General features: G+C 42.6%; 1 protein-coding gene across 2 annotated transcripts in view; it reads left to right on the top strand.

Annotated features, from left to right (window-relative positions):
- The window catches only part of AGO2 (argonaute RISC catalytic component 2), a 74,739-nt gene that overhangs the window by 37,828 nt on the left and 16,430 nt on the right, over positions 1-20,481 (top strand). For both annotated transcript variants that reach the window (XM_026646729.2, XM_026646723.2), the window contains 7 exons: positions 287-409; positions 3,246-3,379; positions 6,704-6,888; positions 10,619-10,778; positions 17,517-17,607; positions 18,765-18,959; positions 19,804-19,938. In XM_026646729.2, the coding sequence (XP_026502514.1) occupies positions 287-409; positions 3,246-3,379; positions 6,704-6,888; positions 10,619-10,778; positions 17,517-17,607; positions 18,765-18,959; positions 19,804-19,938 (1,023 nt within the window). The remainder of the gene's footprint in view (positions 1-286; positions 410-3,245; positions 3,380-6,703; positions 6,889-10,618; positions 10,779-17,516; positions 17,608-18,764; positions 18,960-19,803; positions 19,939-20,481) is intronic.

The following is a 20,481-nucleotide window of genomic DNA, read 5'->3' as shown; positions in this document are numbered from 1 at the left end:
AGGTAATAAGACACTTAAATATTTATAACATCCTCAATTTTCAAGAGTCATCTAATTTTAGGTGCCCTGTTTCAGATACCCAGGACCAAATTTTAAGTAGTACTGAGCACCATACCTACAAGTGGAGTTATAATGGGAGCTGTGAATTCTTGGCATCACCAAAATTCAGGTCCCAGGTGACCAAGGTGGGCACTAAAATTAGAAAATACTTTTGAAAATTTGAGTCACTTGTGTAAAAAGGACTTTGTTTTGCCACTAGAAATATTAATTTCTTTTCTCTTTTTAGATGCGAAGTGCAAGTTTTAATACTGATCCTTATGTTCGTGAATTTGGAATAATGGTCAAAGATGAAATGACTGATGTGACTGGGAGAGTCCTACAACCTCCCTCAATCCTGTATGGAGGCAGAGTATGTAAACCAAGATGCTGCAGTATCTGGGATGATTGCTTTGTAGTAGTTGACAACTTCTTTAATATGATTGCTTCAATTCAGCCCTGGTGTAACTCCATTGGGATCCCCCATAATACTTAGCACTTATATAACTTTTGTCATTGTCAAGTCACTTTACGTACATGAACTAATTTAATCCTTTATAACACTTCTGTGAGGTAGATGTGGAAATATTATCCCCATGGTACAGATGTGGAAACTGAGGCAGGAAAGTTAAGGCCCAACTTTTTTAGAAGTGGCCTCTAATTTTGGGTTCTTCTGTTCTTGGGTACCTAGTTAGGACACCTAAGGTCTCATTTTCAGATATGCTAAACACCCAAAGCTCTATTTGACTTGAGGAAAACTCTATCTGGAGTTGTGAATGTTCAACAGCTCTGAAATTTATTATATTGTACTAGCACCAAAAAGGCACCAATCAGTAATCTGTGGCCCTTGATCTTTCTTCCAGCCCTGCCCCCTACTACTTCAGCCCCAGCTAGCTGGAGGGGCCCATGGTGAGGAGAAAAGGGTTGGAGAGCGAGCCCACCCCACACTCACCAGCAGCAGCAGCTCCTGTCCCCCCATTCCAGGCATTGCAACCTGGCACACTGGATCACAGCACCACTTGGATTTGGCCCAGCAACCCCTCCGTCACAACAAAATTTGAGTGAGGTGCACCATGTTGCAACATCACTTGGTTTGGGCATCCTGGGCAAACTTCCCCTTTTGCCTAACTCCTCCCCCATCCCCTAAATGCCAGACAGCCCTGATGGCGGAATTCTTTGAGGGTATGTTTAAGGCAAGGGGTGATATGGGGGGTAGTGACAGGTGACGAAGCTAGATCCTTCCCTCAACCCACTGGTGGGCAGGACCCACAATTTGGGAAAGGCTGATCTAGAGGGTGGTCTGTGATGTCACAAGGGGTAATGAAGGTACTCGGATGCCATGCTGGTCGGTGCAGTATAAGAACCTAAATAAAACAGAGTAACAGCTAGAGTTTGGGGCTTTGAGGGGGTCTGGAGTGGATGGATAGGTTGCTCCTTTGCTCACACTATTCCTGCTACTGCCTCTACGTCTACCCTTGTTATTGAAGTGTTTGCCCTACAATTTCAGTGAGGGTCATAATTTGAGGACATATCTTGATCTTCCAATTTATCATGGATTTTCATGAAACCTTGCAGTAGAATTTTAAATTTAAAACAAAACATCATGAAGAATGCATTTTCAGTCAAAGGTATGAGGGAAAGCTTCACACTTCTAGATATCCATACCAATTAAGATAATTCCCATCCTGAGATTGAGTTCTGTCTTCATCTTCTGTTGCCTATATAACTAGTGATCTTGTAGCGAATTCCTCACGGTAGCGTCTACTAGATAGGGACGAAAAGACTTTTTTCTGTATGACTGAGAGTTCAGAAACCAGGATCCTGTTCTCGGATCTTCCACATATTTTCTCTGTGACCATGTGTGAATCCCTGGACCTTTATGTGCCTTAATTTACTGATCTATAAAATATGGGTAATGATGCTTACCTATCTTACTGGACTGTTGTGAGGCTAAATTAATTCCTGCAAACTGTATTGAACTTCTGGAAAGTAGCTATAGACCTGCAAGCTTTTATGTATGTATTTATTAATTAATGCCATTCATGACTCTTCCCATTTACTACCCATATATATTCTGCTGATTTTTATTGTAACAAATATAGGGATTTGTATTTTTTTTAAAAGCATTGTAACAAGGTCGGGACTCGCCCCCGTGGCGCCTCCTAGTGGCTACTCCGGGAACTAGCTCAGTCCAGTGGAGCGTCCCCTCTCGGTGGTATCCTGCCCGTTGTCTTGCCCTCGGTTGGCTTCTGAGGCCACGTCGCTCACCAACTCGCGGCGTCCTCTTCAGGACCACTCCCCCCCGGCAGTGCCCCTTTGCTCCCCCCCCCCCCCCCCCCCCCAGAAGGGGGTGTGGAAGGACTATCAGCAGTCTCTATGTCCAGCCACCGCAGTCAACCACACCCCCCAAAGTCTAATTCCTCCTGTCAGGGATCTGGCGTGGTCTGTAATGGCCGCTCCCTACGGCCAATGGCTGGGTGTACTGCAAGGAGGGAAGGGGGAGACCCAGGCCCGCCCTCTACTCTGGGTCCCGGCCCAGGGACCCTCTGGCGGTAGCCTCGCTGTCCTCCTTCTCTCCCCTCCATCTGCCCGCTTCCCCGGGCCGCTTCCCCTACGCCCGCTTGCACCCGCTAGGCCCTTCCCTTCAGGGCCTGCAGCCTGGTAGGCCTCAGGCTAGAGCTCCTCTTTGTTCCCCGAGCCTGGCCAGCACTGCGCTGTCCGCGGTGCTAGTCTCCCTGCTTTGGAGACTGACCTTCCCCTCTCAAAGGCCTGGGACAGACTGACTCTCCTCTCCCTGAGCAGCCTTCTTATAGGACTGAGCCTGGCCCTGATTGGCTGTCTCCAACCTGGGCCCTGATCGGCTCCCAGTAAGCCCTTCTCCCATTGGCTGTGCGTCTGCGCAGGCCCACTGGCCTGCCGCAGCCCATAATCTCAGAGAGTGGGGCAGCCGCCCCACTACAAGCATTCAAAAATTGAATAAACTGTATTGTCTCTTCCTAAATTTCACAAATTATCAGATTCATGTACTTGAACATATGTTGCTGTAATGATAGGAAGGATAGTGATCTGCGTAACAACTGAATTAATATTTATGTATTTAATCTACTGACACAAACTTGAGACTATCGAATAGACTAGTACTTAGTGAAGCAGGGGCTTGGGGATTTTTTTGGAAGTATTACCCATTTACCACTTCCTTCTCTTTCTAGAATAAAGCAATTGCTACACCAGTTCAAGGGGTTTGGGATATGAGGAATAAACAGTTTCACACTGGAATTGAAATTAAGGTCTGGGCAATTGCCTGCTTCGCTCCCCAGCGACAGTGCACTGAAGTTCATCTTAAGTAAGTATGGTTTTCTTTCCTAGAAAGATTTTTGGTTACTTACTGGTTTTGAAAGAAGTGGATTGTGTGGCACTATTGTACATTGTGCTTTTTTTCCAGTAATATTCTAAATGCTGTATTTAAAAAAAAATAATCTTTTCCCTTTGTTATGTCTCTGCTTTAGAAGCTGTAAACTATTGATTGTGTTTTCCCTGTCACAAACATTGAATTCTGTGTTTTGAGTGGTGTACAAGCCAGTATGCGTCTCATTTGTTTTTCTGTGTGCTAGTATCATAAAATCCTCACTATCCAAAGCAATGTGCACTGCACTGGATATGGCAAGGTGCCTGCCATCGATAGGGGTTTCCAAGAAATGGAGATGAGAAAGAAGGCACTTGAAGCAAAGAAAAATGTCTACTGCTGAACACTTTTCATCATTGAAACGTCGAATGTACATGTGTTTCTATATTATATCTCTCTAAACTGTTTTAACCTGAAAAGTCTATATCTGCATTGGACCTATTTAAAGGGACATTGTCAACTTAAAAATCAAATTTATTCATAAAGCTTTCTACCCACTATTGTTACAACACCCAAAATTACTGTAGTTGAAAGATTAGGGGAAATTTTTTTTCCAGTTAGTTTACTGAAAAGTTCACTGCAAAGAAAAGCTTGAGTGTCACATCTTGCAAAACAAACTCAGGCATGAGGATTTCCCAAAATATGTCAGAGTGGTTCTGGATCGGTGGTATGTGAGGCTACTACATCTGACGGAGACTGCGGCCAAAATAAAGACTAGGAACAATATAATCCACAAACTAATGGGGACCAGTTGGGGAACAAATACTCGCACCTTGTAGACAGCCACTTTTCCCCTTGTCTTCTCAGCAGCTGAATATTGCATGTCAGCATGGTAGTGTACATATGAAACTTGTCAGTGTGCAATTGAACACTGTGAGAATTGTCACAGGAGTGCTGAAGTCAACAGCAACAGTCAGGCATGAGGGCAGAGAGCCAATCTTACCACTATCCCCCCAAAGAGAAGCTGCAATAATAGGTGACTGTGACCACACAATAACGAATCCAGACTTGCCCATCTACAAAGATCTCGAATGCACTCCAAGGGCTGGTCTACACTGCCGCGCTAGTTCGGCGGCTGGGGATCGAAGTTCCGAGTTCGATTTATCGCGTCTGGTCTGGACGCGATAAATCGAACCAGGAAGTGATCCCCGTCGACTGCGGTACTCCAGCTCAATGAGAGGAGTACCGCGGAGGCGACGGGGAGCCTGCCTGCCGCGTGTGGACCGCGTCTGAACCGCGGTAAGTTCGAAGTAAGGTATGTCGAATTCAGCTACGTTATTCACGTAGCTGAATTTGCGTACCTTACTTCGACTTGGGGGGGTAAGTGTAGACCAAGCCCAAGACGCCGCCTTAAGTCCAGGAACCCCTTCTGGTTAGCTGCCGAAGCTATTAAAAACTCAGGACTGTCATCAAAAGACAAGCGGCGAAAGCTGTAGGTAAACATAAGGGTCAAGAATCAAAACTTGAACATGGATCCTACAGACCAACCACCTGGTTTCGCTATCCCATGTAAGATGGATCACAGTGAACTGTACCAGAAGCTCATATGGGTGTGGCAGTTATCTCTTCCACACTTGGAAAATGGAGGACAGCCCGTATCTGAATGTGAAGAAGCCATACAAACAATGAAACATACAGTGAACTGCAGCCCTCTGAAGATCCTTCTCTGTGAGGTCAGCCTTGATTCGTTCTGCGTCACTGGAAGCTGTACAGTAGATAACAGACTTGAACATTAACCTTTAATGTTACTATTTTAAGTTACCAAATGAAAAACATTAGTTAGTTTGTGCATTTGAGTGCGTTGTATATAGTCCGTTTCCCTTTTTGTATATATGCGTCTTGCACAGCAACAAGGAAGAAAAACTGTTACAAATAACACCTAAGATTACTAGCCCAAAAAATTATTTAAAAAAAAAAATTATTTGGTTTTGCTTACTTTGTATTTTTGACAGAACTCTGAAACGGACTATACACACTTCCTTAGCTGATGGGCAGGTGTAGCCCTCTCATGTGCTGCTCTGTTGGAGGAGCTTGCTGGAATGCTCTTTGGCAGGTCCTGTAAGAAGGTGGTTACCAGCAGCGCAGCTGCTGCTGTTTTTAACTTTTGAGTCAGGAAGACTTCTCCTTTTGTTTGGGGCCCTCCTCTGAGCTGGGGAGCAACTGTTATCAGAGGTGATCATAAAAAAAAAAAAAAGAAATAAGACTCCCCAACTCCCTGCACAGGGCTGGGGGGGCAGAAGGAAGGGGTTCTTCGCTCCCAGATTTCCTCTGTCGGTCTTCTCTGAAATTCAGATGTTGGCAGTGCGGGGAGAGGGGATAGCATTCCCTCAGTGCTACTGTTTCTGTTGAGGAGGGAGGCTGGCTGGTAGAAGTGTAGCTAGTTTTTGGGTGTAACAAGCGTTAGGCTGGAGTCTTCAGGATCTTGAATTTGACTAATTTCAACTAAATCTGGTTGACAAGTTTCTTCAAAGAGTTTCCCTTATCTTAAAGGGAAACTTGTCAACCAGATTTAGTTGGAATTTAGCATTAGTTCTGGAGACTCACTTTTTGGAGGATGATAGTATTAATAAAAATAAGTTGGCATTTATCTATTCTACTACATATGATAAGTGAAGTCCACACAAAGCCACTGTGGAGTGAAAGGGTATCTTAATTCCACTTTACAGATGGGGAAATTGAAGCAGAGAGGTTGTAACTTGCTAGAAGCCAAAAGTAGGGAGTCAGTTTCAGAGCTAGGATTAGATCCAGGCTTTCAGACCTGTGCTTAGACCACTGCACCAGGACTCTTGGATTTAGGTCAGAAAATTAAAAATTGGGGTTCTATAAGTAAACCAACACTGAAATTGACTTTGTTTACCTGTGTAGAATTAATTAATTTAGCTCAGTCCAATACGAAATGCCCTCCAGACACTGTTGTCACAAAGAAATTAAAAAGAAATAATTTCTGCCATTATGGTGTGATTTATATACATGTACCCCGATACCCGCTGTGTTATTGTAGTGAATTAGAGTGCTAGTGCATATTGAAGCTTCCAACATTGGGGAGCATTGAAAGAGTTTCTCTCCCTGTTCCTTTTCCCCTTTGTCCCTCCATTAACAGCTAAATGATATTTGGTTCATTTGAAAAAATGTACACATACTGGGTCAGATTCTGTTCTTATGCCAATGCAACCTCATCAAAGTCAACAGCACTGTACCAGTATAACTGAGAACAGAATGTTTCATTCTTTCTTCATAGTAATCTAATGTATCTGCATTCTTTAGGTCCTTCACAGAACAACTGAGGAAGATATCAAGAGATGCAGGAATGCCAATCCAGGGGCAGCCATGTTTCTGTAAATATGCCCAGGGTGCAGATAGTGTGGAACCTATGTTCAGACATCTAAAGAACACCTATGCTGGGCTACAGCTTGTGGTAGTCATTCTGCCAGGGAAGACTCCAGTTTATGGTCAGTGCATATTGATCACGTACATGGGAGGTGGAGGGTGTTTGAGTCACCACTATGTATGTTGTATGAAGAATTACATCACCAAAAACTTCTTTCAAAGCAATTAGATAAAATTCCACAAAGAAATAGTAGGGGCCTTACATTTTCTTTCTTTCCTTCAAAGGTGCTGACCCCTTCTCCACTTCTTAATTCTCAACCATCTCTTTTTATTTATTTTTATTTCCCTCTTCTCCTCCTATCCCTTTTCTCCCAGGCTACCAGTGAGGCATACAATATAAGCTAGAAACTTGAGCTCATGGCCACCTCTGAAGGCCAAGTTTTCTCTACTTTTTAAATTTAATTAAAGATACAACCATTGTAGTCTCTGGGTCCACCCTCAATCAGTGGAAAGTCACAAGTAACAAAGAAAATTGACAAAAATCAACTCAAAAATTGCATGCACCTCTATCAAAAAAACTCCACCTACTCCAGCCACCAACCTCTGGCAAAAAGCTGAATGAAAGCGTGAGCTTTCTGATAAATTCAGGCTTTGTCATATTGACAAGTGGATTCCAGAGCTGACTCGACCCTTTTTCCAAGCCCTTCACTCCAGCGCATTAAAATCTAGAGACTTGATGATGATGTCGTCCCAGGTGATATGACTGTTGGGATCGTGCATGGGGAAAGAGGGAGTTCTTAAGATCAGCAAGACACAAACCAATAGGACTTTGTAGGTCAAAACTCAGCACTTTGAATTGCACTCAGAAGCAAAATGGCAACCAGTGCAGGTTACAAACACAGGTATACAAGTATAATATACTTCAAATAAGCAGGTGCATTCTCAGATTTACCTAATCCGCCTACCCATGTGATGTTTCCATCACTTTCAGTGGATCTGCCTCTTCTTCTTTTTAGCAAAACTCTACCCTAGCCATCTCTTTTCCTCTTTTCCTCACTTCACCCCTTCTTTTAGGGCAGTCTCATCCCCTATTACATGGCTTCAAGTACTTTGTCTATTCTGATGACTCACAAAACCAAGCCATTTGTTTCCCTGCATCCAGTCCAACATCTTAATCACTTAAGTGTAACGTGGCAAAAACTAAGCTCCTTATCTTCCCTTTGTTCGAAGACTGATGAGAATTTAACCCAGGGTGGATAAATGTAGAGGATAGGCGAGTGATGCAAAAAGAAATATGGGCTAATAAGCAGGGCCGGCTCTGGCTTTTTGGCCGCCCCAAGCAGAAAAGAAAAAAAAAACCACGGAGGGGGGGCGGGGGCGGGGGGGCGGGGGGGGAGGGGAGAGGAGCGGGAGGGAGCGGGCAGGAGAGAGAGAGAGAAGGGGGCGGCCAGGGCTACAGCGGGGGCGCTGCCATGCGGCGCCTCCCGCCGCGAGCGCTCCGCTCCGCTCCGGTTGGCGGGGAGGGAAGGAAGAGGACTGCCCTGCAGGGCGCTCTGGTTCTCTGCGCCGTCGCCCCCTACAGGGCGGCTGGAGCGGAACAAAAAAAAAGCAGCCGTGCCGCCCTGGGATTGGGCAGAATGCAGCCTCGAACAATCTGCTGCCCCAAGCACCAGCTTGCTCAGCTGGTGCCTGGAGCCGGCCCTGCTAATAAGGAGGAAGGGGCAAAACCATCACATTTTTCTTTTTCTTTTTCTTTTTTTTGGCTTGAGCCTTCCAGAGGAAGCTGCCTATTCCAAATGTGTGTGTCGTTGTTTTGGGATAAGAATTTAAACTTGGAATGAAAAAATGTGAGCCTCTTTGTTGGCTGATTGAAGAGGACTCCACTTACCCTCTCCTAGCCCCTGCAGTATGGGAAGTGCTGTTCTATCAATATCCATCCCTTTCCCCAATCACTATCCTCACTCCTAATCCTCTCTCCCCATCCTCTCATTTCTCACTTCCTGTCCCATCCAGTCTTCTGCTGCACCCATGTTCTCCCTACATCCTGCCGTATAGTCTTATTCGCCCTCCCCTCTGTCTCCTACCTGCATCCCACCACCCAACATTTCCCTGCATGTACAACCCTGATTTTCCTCACCTGTATTCATCTGCCCAGTATAGTCCCCCTTTCTGTCCCCTGATAGTATAGCCCGAATCCCATCTTCCCTGAGGGCAGCTTGGCTTCACTGCCATTGTGATCAATGGCACCGGTGGCCATCTATGCTAAAGGCAGACTAAACTTCCTCCCGCACAGGCTGTAAGGAAATAGTAAGCGTCTTGACTGATGGCAGTTTGTTGGCCTCATTCCCATTGTTCTCAATGGCAGACATTAGCCATTTTGATAGAGGGCAATTCTTTGTGAGCTTCTCTAGGGAAGATTTTATCTATCAGTCTCCACTGAATGATACATTTCAGTTATGCAGAATAATGGCAAAAAAACCCACGCAACAAAGAAAACTGACAAAAGTCAACTCAAAAATTGTATGCAGCTCCCCCAAAAAACTCCATCTACTCCAGCCACCAACCTCTGGCAAAAACCTAAAAATGATCCTAAAAATTTCTCTTAAACCAGGGGTCTCACACTCAATTTATCTTAGGGCCAGTGCCAGTCCTCAAATCCTCCCAGTGGGCCAATAATGTCACTGAAGATGGTGTTCACGCCACCTCCCACTACCCTTTTCCCTTCCTCCCTTGGCCTCATGCCACCTCAGCTGACTCTGCCTGGTGACTAGTGACACTGCCTCCATGGCTGACTCTGCCTGGCAACTAATGATGCTGCCCCCATGGCTGACTCTGCCCAGCAACTAGTGATGGTATGTCTGTCCCTCTCCCCCAGCCAGTGGGAGCTGCGGGGGGTGGTGCCTGCAGCGGACAGCCGGCAATGTGGCTGCATGGGTCTCTTCTCCGTGGCTCCGCCAGCAACAGCAGGGATAGGGAACTGCTTGCAGGGAGCGGAGCTGCCCGAGGTGAATGACACGGTGCTGAGTGCAACCTCTGGGAGGGTCCCCGGAGCAGCAGGATGGAGCAACGTTGGGGGGAGGGGCATGTGAATCTCTCCTGCCCTCTCCACTCCCACCCCCCTTCGGCCGGCAGCCATGAGGGCCGGATGAAAGAACTTTTTTAAAAGTTTCCACGTGCCACAGCGTGGAGGTTCTTGGGCCACAGATGGTCCGCGGGGCAAGACATTGAGACCCCTGTCTTAAATGATCTTTTGTGCTTGATTTGCTCAAGATTCACCTGTACCAGTTTCTCTGTTGATGCACAACTTTGTTTTAAAGATATGTTGATAATAAAATATTAGAAACTGGATTTCAGCCAGAGCCTAATTTCAAACTCTTCATAGTAAATTATTACACAGAGTCAAACAAAAAGACTGCATAAAAAATTCAAAGGTCTAATAAATGAATGCTCTGAAATTTCACTGGAAAATTGAGTTACCTACATGTGGAACAAAATAGGAATTTATACCCTTAAGTCCACTTCAGAACACAGCCTTAGCCAGGGAGTTGCAACCAGTGCCTCCATAAACTGTTTTAAAATGTATGTAACAGTATTTTTTTTTTTTTTTTAAAAAGGCAGTCGAAATGATAAATCTGCAATTATCATTGTATATTTAGACTCCAATAAAACTCGTATCTTTTCAGTAGAAGGATGGTAGTATAAACCCAGTAACAGTGAGGAGAAAATAAAAGTTTAAACAAATGAACCAATAACATTCTATTAGAAAGTGATCATAGCTAAATGAAAGCCATTTTTCTTATTTATTATTTAAGAATATCTGAATAGTTTTTATTTTCCCTTGTGTCTTGGCAGCGGAAGTAAAGCGTGTTGGTGACACTGTGCTGGGGATGGCTACACAGTGTGTTCAGATGAAAAATGTGCAAAGAACAACACCACAAACTCTGTCCAATCTTTGTTTAAAGATCAACGTCAAATTAGGAGGAGTAAATAACATTTTACTGCCACAAGGAAGGTTAGTTGATTTTGAAGGTTTTTTTTGTTTTATTTCCATACACTAAGGGAGACATGAATCAGGTTAAAATAGTTTAGACTTTTTTTTAACCTGTTGCTAATATCACCTTAAAACTATTAAAAATAAATTTACTTTTTGTTATTTATGATGCTTCCCTCTGGTTTTATAATCCGTTTCTAGTCAATTTCACTTTCAGATGTTAATGTAATAGCACTCTGCTGCAATATTTGGATACTGCAAAGAAATACTTACTTTAAAAAAAGTAATTTCCATTGGAATCTGTCAGTTTATAAAGAAAAAATATTGCTGCTTTATTTAAAAATTTGAGCTTGCAATACTATTTCAGAGTTTTCACTTGAAATAAACCTTAACAGATCTGTTTACTTATGTATTTAATGACAAATAGAAGTCATCTTGAAAATTAATATTCCCTTATTGACCTTGATTATAAAGCCAGAAGGGTTGGGAGGCAAAGGATCTGGATTCTATTTCCTGCTCCCCTACTGACTCTACATGTGATTACATGCATGATTTCGCTTAGTCATAGCAGAAGCCATTACCCATACTCCAGTTAGAAGGTTCAGAGGGAAGTCCATTACCCACGCTCCAGTTAGAAGGTTCAGAGGGAAGTCCATTAAGTGTAGATAGGAGTCTTCCATTGTGAGTTAAGTGTTCTTTGATGGGCCATTTAACTTGAATAGTTCCTTCACAGTGTGCTGGCTAAGTGCCATGTGGGTGTTACCACAGAAGCAAACATTTGAAATACAGATACACAGTTAATATTCATAACTTCAGATACAAAAATGATACATGCATACAGATAGCATAATCATATTCAGCAAATCATAACCTTTCCATAGACACCTTACTTGACATACTTTGTACAAGATTTGTTGTAATTATATAACCGTGGTAGCAACAATGATCTACATGGTCATATTTTAATCAGATAACATCACAGAAGGGTCTTCCCATCTCTACTCAGAGAATTTTGTCCTGGATCACATCATGTATTCACATGTTCTGGTCAGGTGGGTGTTCCGCCATGAGCTAACCTGACTGCACATTCCACGAGGTCACAACCTTTAGCAGCTGCATTCCTAGCGCAGATCCCTATTCAGGACATTTGCAGAGCAGCAACTTGGTCATCAGTGTACATGTTTGCTTCCCATTACGCCATAATGCAACAAACCAGGGATGATGCCAAATTTGGTCAAGTTGTTTTGCAGTTGGTGTCTCCATGAACTCCAATCCCACCACCTATGCAACTCCTTGGGAGTCACCTACAGTGGAATGCACATGTGCAATCACTCAAAGGGAAAACGGTTACTGACCTTCCTTAACTGTTGTTCTTTGAGATGTGTTGCACATGTCCATTCCACGACCCACTCTCCTACCTCTGTGTCGGCGTTGGCCGGAAAGAAGGAACTGAGGGGGTGTGGGGTCAGCTGGATGCTTTATACCAGCATTATGAGCAGTCGAGCCACCCCGACAGGTACCGCTGAGGGAAAAGTTTCTGGTGACTGTGCTTGGGGCACGGACACACCTACAGTGGAATGGTCATGCGCAACACATCTCGAAGAACAACAGTTATGGAAAGTTAGCAACCATTCTTTTCTCCCTCTGGGACAGTGTTTTACAATTTACGGACAAGTTGCCAAAGGAGGTGAGACAAGAGTTTCTCACAGAATTGGATGAGGGAAGGTTGGTAGCCAGGGCCTTGGTTCAGGCTGCAATGGATGCTGCCAGAGTCACAGCATTGTCCATTACAATACATAGATGTTCATGGTTCCAGTCATCAGGGCTTCCTCAAGAGGTCCAACACGTCATTCAAGATCTTCCTTTTGAGGGACCAACATATTTTTTCACAGCAGACCAATGACGAGCGTCCTAGCCTAAAGACACTAGTTGTTGGGTGTTTACTCTCCTCTCCCAAAGACGAAGCTGTTCTGTCCACTGCAGTACCACTGTTATCCTTCTTTTTACGACTTGACACCAGGACCAATCTAGAAGGGAAGGGAAGAGCTAGAACAGAGTAGGCCAGTTACTCACTAATGGTTGGGGTATTTGTGGGAGAGGAATCCACATTGAAATTTCTTCTTGGCTGCTACTCCAGCCCCGGAGTTGGGAATGGGCTGTAATCTCAGTCCACCTCCTACATCGGGATTTGCAGAAAATGTGGAAATGGCAGTAGCGCTAATGACTTTTTTGTTTCAGTTTTCATCAAAAAGGTTAGTAGGATCAGAGACTAAAATAGGAAAAGAACAAGTTAACAATTACTTAGACAAGTTAGATGTCTTCAAGTGACCGGGGCCTGATGAAATACATCCTACAGACCAGCCAGCTTAACTTCTGTACCCGAAAAGATAATGAAGCAAATAATTAAGCAATCAATTTGCAAACAGCTAGAAGATAATAAGATCATAAGTAATGTTCAGCATGGATTTGTCTAGAACAAATATTGTCAAACCAACCTAATAGCTTTCTTTGACAGGGTAACAAGTCTTGTGGATGGGGGGGAAGTTTTATATGTGGTATATCTTAACTTTAGTAAGGCTAGATGGAGTTACCATAAGGTGGGTGCATAACTGGTTGGAAAACTATTCCCAGAGAGTAGTTCTCAGTGGTTCACAATCAAGCTGGAAGGGCATATCGAGTGGGGTCCCGCAGGGGTCAGGTCTGGTTCTGTTCAGTATCTTCGTCAATGATTTAGATAATGGCATAGAGAGTACATTTATAAAGTGTGCAGACAATACCAAGCTGGGAGGGATTTCAAGTTCTTTGGAGGATAGGATTAAAATTCAAAATGATCTTGACAAACTGGAAAAATGGTCTGAAGAAAATAGGATGAAATTTAATAAGGACAAATGCAATGTACTCCACTTAGGAAGGAACAATTGGTTGCACACATACAAATGGGAAATGACTGTGACTGTCTAGGAAGGAGTACTGGAGAAAGGGATCTGGAGGTCATAGTGGATCACAAGCTAAATATGAGTCAACAGTGTAACACTTGCAAAAAAAGCAAACATCATTCTGGGATGTATTAGCAGGAGTGTTGCTAGCAAGACACGAGAAGTAATTCTTCCGCATTACTTCATGCTGATTAGGCCTCAACTAGAGTATTGTGTGCAGTTCCGGGAGCCACATTTCAGGAAAGATGTGAACAAATTGGAGAAAGTCCAGAGAGAGCAAGAAAAACAATTAAAGCTCGAGAAAACATGATCTACAAGGGAAGATTGAAAAAATTGTGTTTGTTTAGTCTGGAGAAGAGAAGACTGAGGGGGGCATCATTACAGTTTTCATAAGAATGGCCATACTGAGTTAGACCAAAGATCCTTCTAGCCCAGTGGCTAATGCCAGCTACCCCAGAGGGAATGAACAGAACAGGTAATCATCAAGTGACCTATCCCCTGTCGCCCATTCCCAGCTTCTGGCAAAAAGAGGCTTGGGACACCATCCGTGTCCATCTTGGCTAATAGCCATTGATGGACCTATCCTCCTTCACGTACATAAAAGGTGGTTACAAGGAGCAGGGAGAAAAAATGTTTTCCTTAACCTCTGAGGATAGGACAAGAAGCAATGGGCTTAAATTGCAGCAAGGGTGGTTTAAGTTGGACATTAGGAAAAAATTCCTTACTGTCAGGGTAGATAAGCACTGGAATAAATTGCCTAGGGATGTGGTGGAATCTCCATCATTGGAGATTTTTAAGAGGAGGTTAGACAAACACCTGTCAGGGATGTCTAGATAATACTTAGTTCTGCCATGAGTGCAGGGGACTGGAGTAGATGAGCTCTCAACGTCCCTTCCAGTCCTATGATTAAATGACTAGCAGAAAACTGTTTACTGGGTACACTTATCTATTGAAATGAAAGGGATTCTCCTGGTCTCAGCAAAAGGTTTTTCTTCAGTCTAGTCTCCAGTACAATATGTGCTGGGCTATTTGTTATACCTGAAGCAGCCATTAGTTCCATCAGCATGCACTTAGCCCCTATGTCTGCTTTCCACTTTTCGATTGGTAATTGCCCACTTTTCTCCAATCCCATGTGTGTCATGTTTTTGAAGGGTTTGTACTGGTTATATCCCAAAGTAGAGAATCCTATTCCCTCTTGGGACTTAAACCTTAGTAAAGCTAATGGGTCCACCCTTTGAAACAATGGCTACATGTTTGTTCATGTTCAGTGAAGGTAGCTTTTTGGTGGCAATTACCTCTTCAAGGAGAGTAGGAGAATTGAGAGCTATGGTATCTGACCTATCATATACAGCCTTCTACAAGGAAAAGGTATAACTACCCCCTCAGCCAAAATTTCCACCAAAGTGGTTTCTTTCTTCCACATCTATCAGGTGATTTACTTACCAACGTTCTTCCCTGAAGCTATGTCTACGCTACCGCGGTAAGTCGACCTATGCTACACAACTCCAGCTACATGAATAAAGTATCTGGAGTCGATGTACCTTAGGTCGAGTTACCGCAATGTGCACGCCGCGGGTGGTCGACAGGAGAAACTCTCCCATCGACTTACCTTGCTCTTCTCGTCTGGGGTAGAGTACAGGGGTTAACTGGAGAGAGATCTGCTGTCGATTTGGCGGGTATTCACTAGGCCCGCTAAATCGACTGCCGGCGGATCGATCTCAGAGCATCGATCCCAGCTGTAGTGTAGACCTGCCCTAAGCCTCATACTCATAAAGATGAGGAGAGGTTCCACACACTGGACGCTAGAATGGATGGGACTAAACCATTTAGGTCTTCCTTCCAACTGTTCGTGGCAGTTGCAGACAGGATGAAAGGTACACTGGTCTTATCCCAAGGAATCTCGTTATGGATTTCTTCCTGTATATATTTGTGCTACAGTGGCCAATGTAAACTCCACAGATCAGCACATTCAACAAGACCACATGCAGCCTCTGCAGCCTTTCTGGGTTGGGTGCCTATACTGAACATTTGTAGCGCTGCAGCTGGTCTTGAGTACATACTTCTACTTTTCACTATGCCATCTCCTGAAGTCTAGAGATGATGCCAGATTTGGACATATGGTCCTCGAACCATTATTTACCTGCCTCCAGTCCCACCCCTGGATTGAACTGCCTGTGAATCACCTGAAGTGGAAAGGACTTATGCACTCATTCGAAGAAAAAACAGTTATTAACCTGTTTTGTAACAGTAGTTCTTCGAGATGTGTGGCACATATCCAGTCCACAACCCACCCTCCTTCCCCTCTATATCAAAGTCTCTCTGATCAGAAGGAACTTCAGGGGACTGGGGCAGTTACACCCTTTTATGCCATCACGCAGCAGCACAAGGTGGCAGAGAGTGCATATGACACCCCAAAGGGTACAGCTGACGGAAAAATCTCTGACACTAGTGTAGTGAGCGCATGCACACCTGAAGTGCAATGGACATGTGCAAAATACAACAGTGGATTAGTAACAGTTTTCTCCTCAAAAGTTTGGCTTTACCACTGGCAACATTTTAACTTCACTAAGGGCTGGTCTATACTTAGCCGCTAGTTCGGCGGCTGGAAATCGAACTTCCTGGTTCGATTTATCGCGTCTGGTCTGGACGCGATAAATCGAACCAGGAAGTGCTCGCCGTCGACTGCGGTACTCCAGCTCAACGAGAGGAGTACCGCGGAGTCGACGGGGGAGCCTGCCTGCCGCGTGTGGACCGCGTCTGAACCGCGGTAAGTTCGAAGTAAGGTATGTCGACTTCAGCTACGTTATTCACGTAGCTGAAGTTGCGTACCTTACTTCGACTTGGGGGGTTAGTGTAGACCAGGCCTAAGTGACATGCTCTTTCCTCCCATGCAAACCCACCAACTTGAAACACTAACATCTAGAGAGATAAAGTTCCTACTTTTAATTTCAATAAACTGTTCTCTCATGAAAATAGAACTAAGCAGACAGACAAAAAACCATTCACACCAAAATATGTCTGGTGTTGGATATTGACATTCTAAACAAGTGGATTTTTTTTTTATGTTGATCATAGAATTGTTTTAATTGATTGTCATTTACTGATATTTCTGCCAGGAAAAGAAAAAATTATTCTGAATTATTAGTTTTAAAATGACATTGTCCAAGTATTTCTTCTGAAAGATGGACATGGAGTGTTCTTCGCCTTTGAAATACTGAGAAACTTAATTTTGAAAATTAGCTGCCGAGTCTACACAGTAACTCACCCCCCTGCTCTCCCCCCCCCCCAATGAAAAACAAAAACTCCCTTTAAAATAGTGTCTTGTTGGGAGGGGGGGAGTTGAAATTTACAATTTCTAGCCTGGAGTTTCAGTGAACTTCCTGGGTCGCTTCTTAGAATGTCAGCTTCCAAACTGACCAGATTTAACCAAAAACTCACAACACAATTGATGGAGAGGTACTTCAATATAAGTTACTTTGAAGCATCCCTGAGAAATATCTAAAGCTCTGGGACTTTGTCTTCTTTTTATAAAACAGACAGAAAACTCAGATTTAAAAAAAAAATTAAAAATTGGTATACTTAAAGTACACATTATGGAATTGGGCATGTTTTTTTTCAGATGCTATACATTGTAAGAAATACAATTTACAACTTTGTGTTAGTTTCCCCATTAAAGTAGATTGCAAGCTCTTTGTGCCTTCCTCGGTATGTGTGTGTTCCTCACCTAGCGCAATGGGACTCTGATCAGGACCTTTGGTGCTGCTGCAATACAAATACTAGATATTATAAATGCTAGATATCACTTTCACTTTCTTTTCATTAGGCCTCCGGTATTTCAGCAGCCTGTCATATTCCTGGGTGCAGATGTAACTCATCCACCGGCTGGAGATGGAAAAAAGCCTTCCATTGCTGCAGTGAGTAAACAGTGGTAATCTTTCAGAGGGGGTTTTCTTTTGCTGTTTAAATTTAGTTGAGTTTCAGTTTGTTTTTACAGAGGTTGTGAAGGATACTGTTATCCTACACTATGGTATTAAATAGTATTTTACTACATAGTCTAATGAAACATCTTTTGGAGAGTTTATTTTAGTAATAATTACTCAGATATTTGTGAGGTAAAACTATTTTATACAATAACTCAAACATTGCACAAAAATGGAGCTTTTCCAGGGTCTGAATGTAATGTCATAAAACATGGGTAGTAACCCCCCATATGTACATAATATAATACATATATTATAAATACATATATTATAATAGTATTAAGACACTCTACACAATGTATTTTGGAGACATTGTTGTACTTTTTGTGGTTCGTTAGGAGACTGTGGTGAATTGTCTTATAATGAACACAAACTATGCAGTAATCCCCCAGAAATGCCCTGGTAGTCCCGTGCTGAATAAAGTCTATAGAATGTTGGTGTAGTGAGCTCTCGATGATCATTCCAATGCGTTCAGACAAGCTGCTGCATTAAGTGCTATCTGAACCTTGCAAGTGGTTTTCAAAGATAGTTAATACACTGGATTAATCCAGTTTATCAGTGACAAAGATGTGGATAACAGTGAAGTCTGTATCCAAGAGGAATGATTGTTATTGGCCGGCTAAGTGCAGACGGGGTGGTAGCATTCCTCACCACAAAGACCACCAGGGACTCTAGGAGCAGGTGGGGATCCAGGGCACCCCTATGTTGTGAACCAGTTGTGAAAACCTATTTTTCTAGTTAAAGTCTATGTTAAGATTGTGCTTTAAAAATTCCTTCAGTTTTTCAAAACACAAGTTCATAGATTTGTTTCACAAATAAAATATTAAACCTTAGTTTTAGCATTATATATAATCATAGGTAGCCCAAAGCTCAATACTGAACACTTTTCCCCATGCACGCAATCATTTTGATTGCATTTTCTCTTTTCTTTATGCTCCGTATAGACTGTAGCATTTTTAGTGAGGTAATGATTCATTAGTCTTTGTTTTTAAATGTGTTCTTTTTAAAAATAACCTTAAAGAAGATCCTTTGTAGTGGCTTGGTATTAAACATGGGTCGTATGTTTGTTTGTGTGTTTAAAAAACAAACAGGTTGTAGGTAGCATGGATGCTCACCCTAATCGATACTGTGCCACTGTGCGTGTCCAGCAGCATCGTCAAGAAATCATCCAAGATTTGGCTGCCATGGTCAGGGAGCTGCTTATTCAGTTCTACAAATCAACCAGATTTAAACCAACTCGCATTATTTTCTACAGAGATGGTGTTTCTGAGGGGCAATTTCAACAGGTTAGATTCTTCACACTTTGAGTTGTTGCATGACTTTTGATTATACAGTGTGCTAAATTGAAATTATGAAAAGAAGTAACCCTGGTTTCCTCTCTGTAAAGGTCTCAGGCATTGGCCAAGCAGTGTAGGGAAAGTATCATCACAGCTTTCAGGATCTTACTACTTCTCCTTTTACAGAAGGATTTCACATTCTTTCACAACAAAAGAAAAATTTTAAATGTCATTCAGTTTTTAAAATTGGGAATGTGTTTGATGTCTGGGACCAAATCAAGGGTTTAACATTGAAGTTTGATTGCGTAGTCTAATAACAGTGATTTTTTTAAAAAAATGTAAGTAAGTTTTCTGATTTTCTCCCATTTTTCTAAATCCTACCTTGATATATTACCTGTTTCCACTTGCCCCCCACAAAATTCGCAAACACCTTTTTGTATTTATTTTTCTTTCTCAGAAGCCTCATGTTTTAATGAAGCATTTTAGTATATTTTTTCAGATATACACAGTTTTTCTGCTTTAATTTTTTAAAAATATTTACTGAGTATTCTTAAAATAATTTCACATTTTATTGCATTAAAATTTTCATAAAATTTGGTAAGCTCCATGCTTGTTGTCTTCATTTGAATCAGTTCTCAGACTTTACCCCATTCTTCTTTCCCCAGTCTTTGTGGTTATGCCAAGTCCGCTTTCTAATATTCAGCTTTCTATGAACTTCCATGTCTTTCTCCACAAGCCCTAAATAGCTAATAAGTAGCAGTATAATTATTTTTATAATCTGCTGGATGTTATTAACTTTGTATGCACCTTATTTATCACATTTTTCTGTCGGTTGTGTTTCTTTCTGACTTAGGTTCTCCACCATGAATTGCTGGCTATCAGAGAAGCATGCATTAAACTAGAAAAGGACTACCAGCCTGGAATTACATTTATTGTTGTGCAGAAAAGGCATCACACCAGGCTCTTCTGTACAGACAAAAATGAACGGGTATGTTCTAAATATTTGTCATTCAAGGGTTGGCATATTGCCTGAATACCACACGAAACTGTATTAAAACTGCCTTCTATTTGAGTATTGGTAATTTTGAAAATATCTATGGATTAATGAGTAAATTATACTTGTGTTTGAAGAAATTTGCATTTGTCTAACAGTTGGTCTGCTTTGGGATACATATTAGGGGTGAGGAGAGCAGCCAAGTCATTTTTGCCAGTGTATTCCTGACACACAAAAATTAGAATTCAAGGAGTTTTTTCTTAGATTGGAACACAGTCGAAAGGACTGTCAAATACATTTCATAGACCTCTTTTTGTGGCATACTGAAAAATCATTATTGCAACTGTATATATAAATACATTTCAATATTATGGAATTAAAGATGGAAGAGAGGTGTGTTAACTGTCAGTTCCTTTCCCAATCAGTGCAGAATTGTTCCCTTCAGTTCATTTTTTCTGGTGCTTTTTCCAGCTCAGTTTCAAATGTCCCACTCAATAGATCTTTCCTTAGGAGACTGTCATACAACCCAGTAGATCA

The sequence above is a fragment of the Terrapene carolina genome, unplaced genomic scaffold, assembly GCF_002925995.2.
Source record: "Terrapene carolina triunguis isolate 2854851 unplaced genomic scaffold, T_m_triunguis-2.0 Scaffold58, whole genome shotgun sequence".
NCBI classification, from domain to species: Eukaryota; Metazoa; Chordata; order Testudines; family Emydidae; genus Terrapene; species Terrapene triunguis.
The sequence above is the reverse complement of the archived record's forward strand: the minus strand, read 5'-3'. Positions and strand labels throughout refer to the sequence as shown.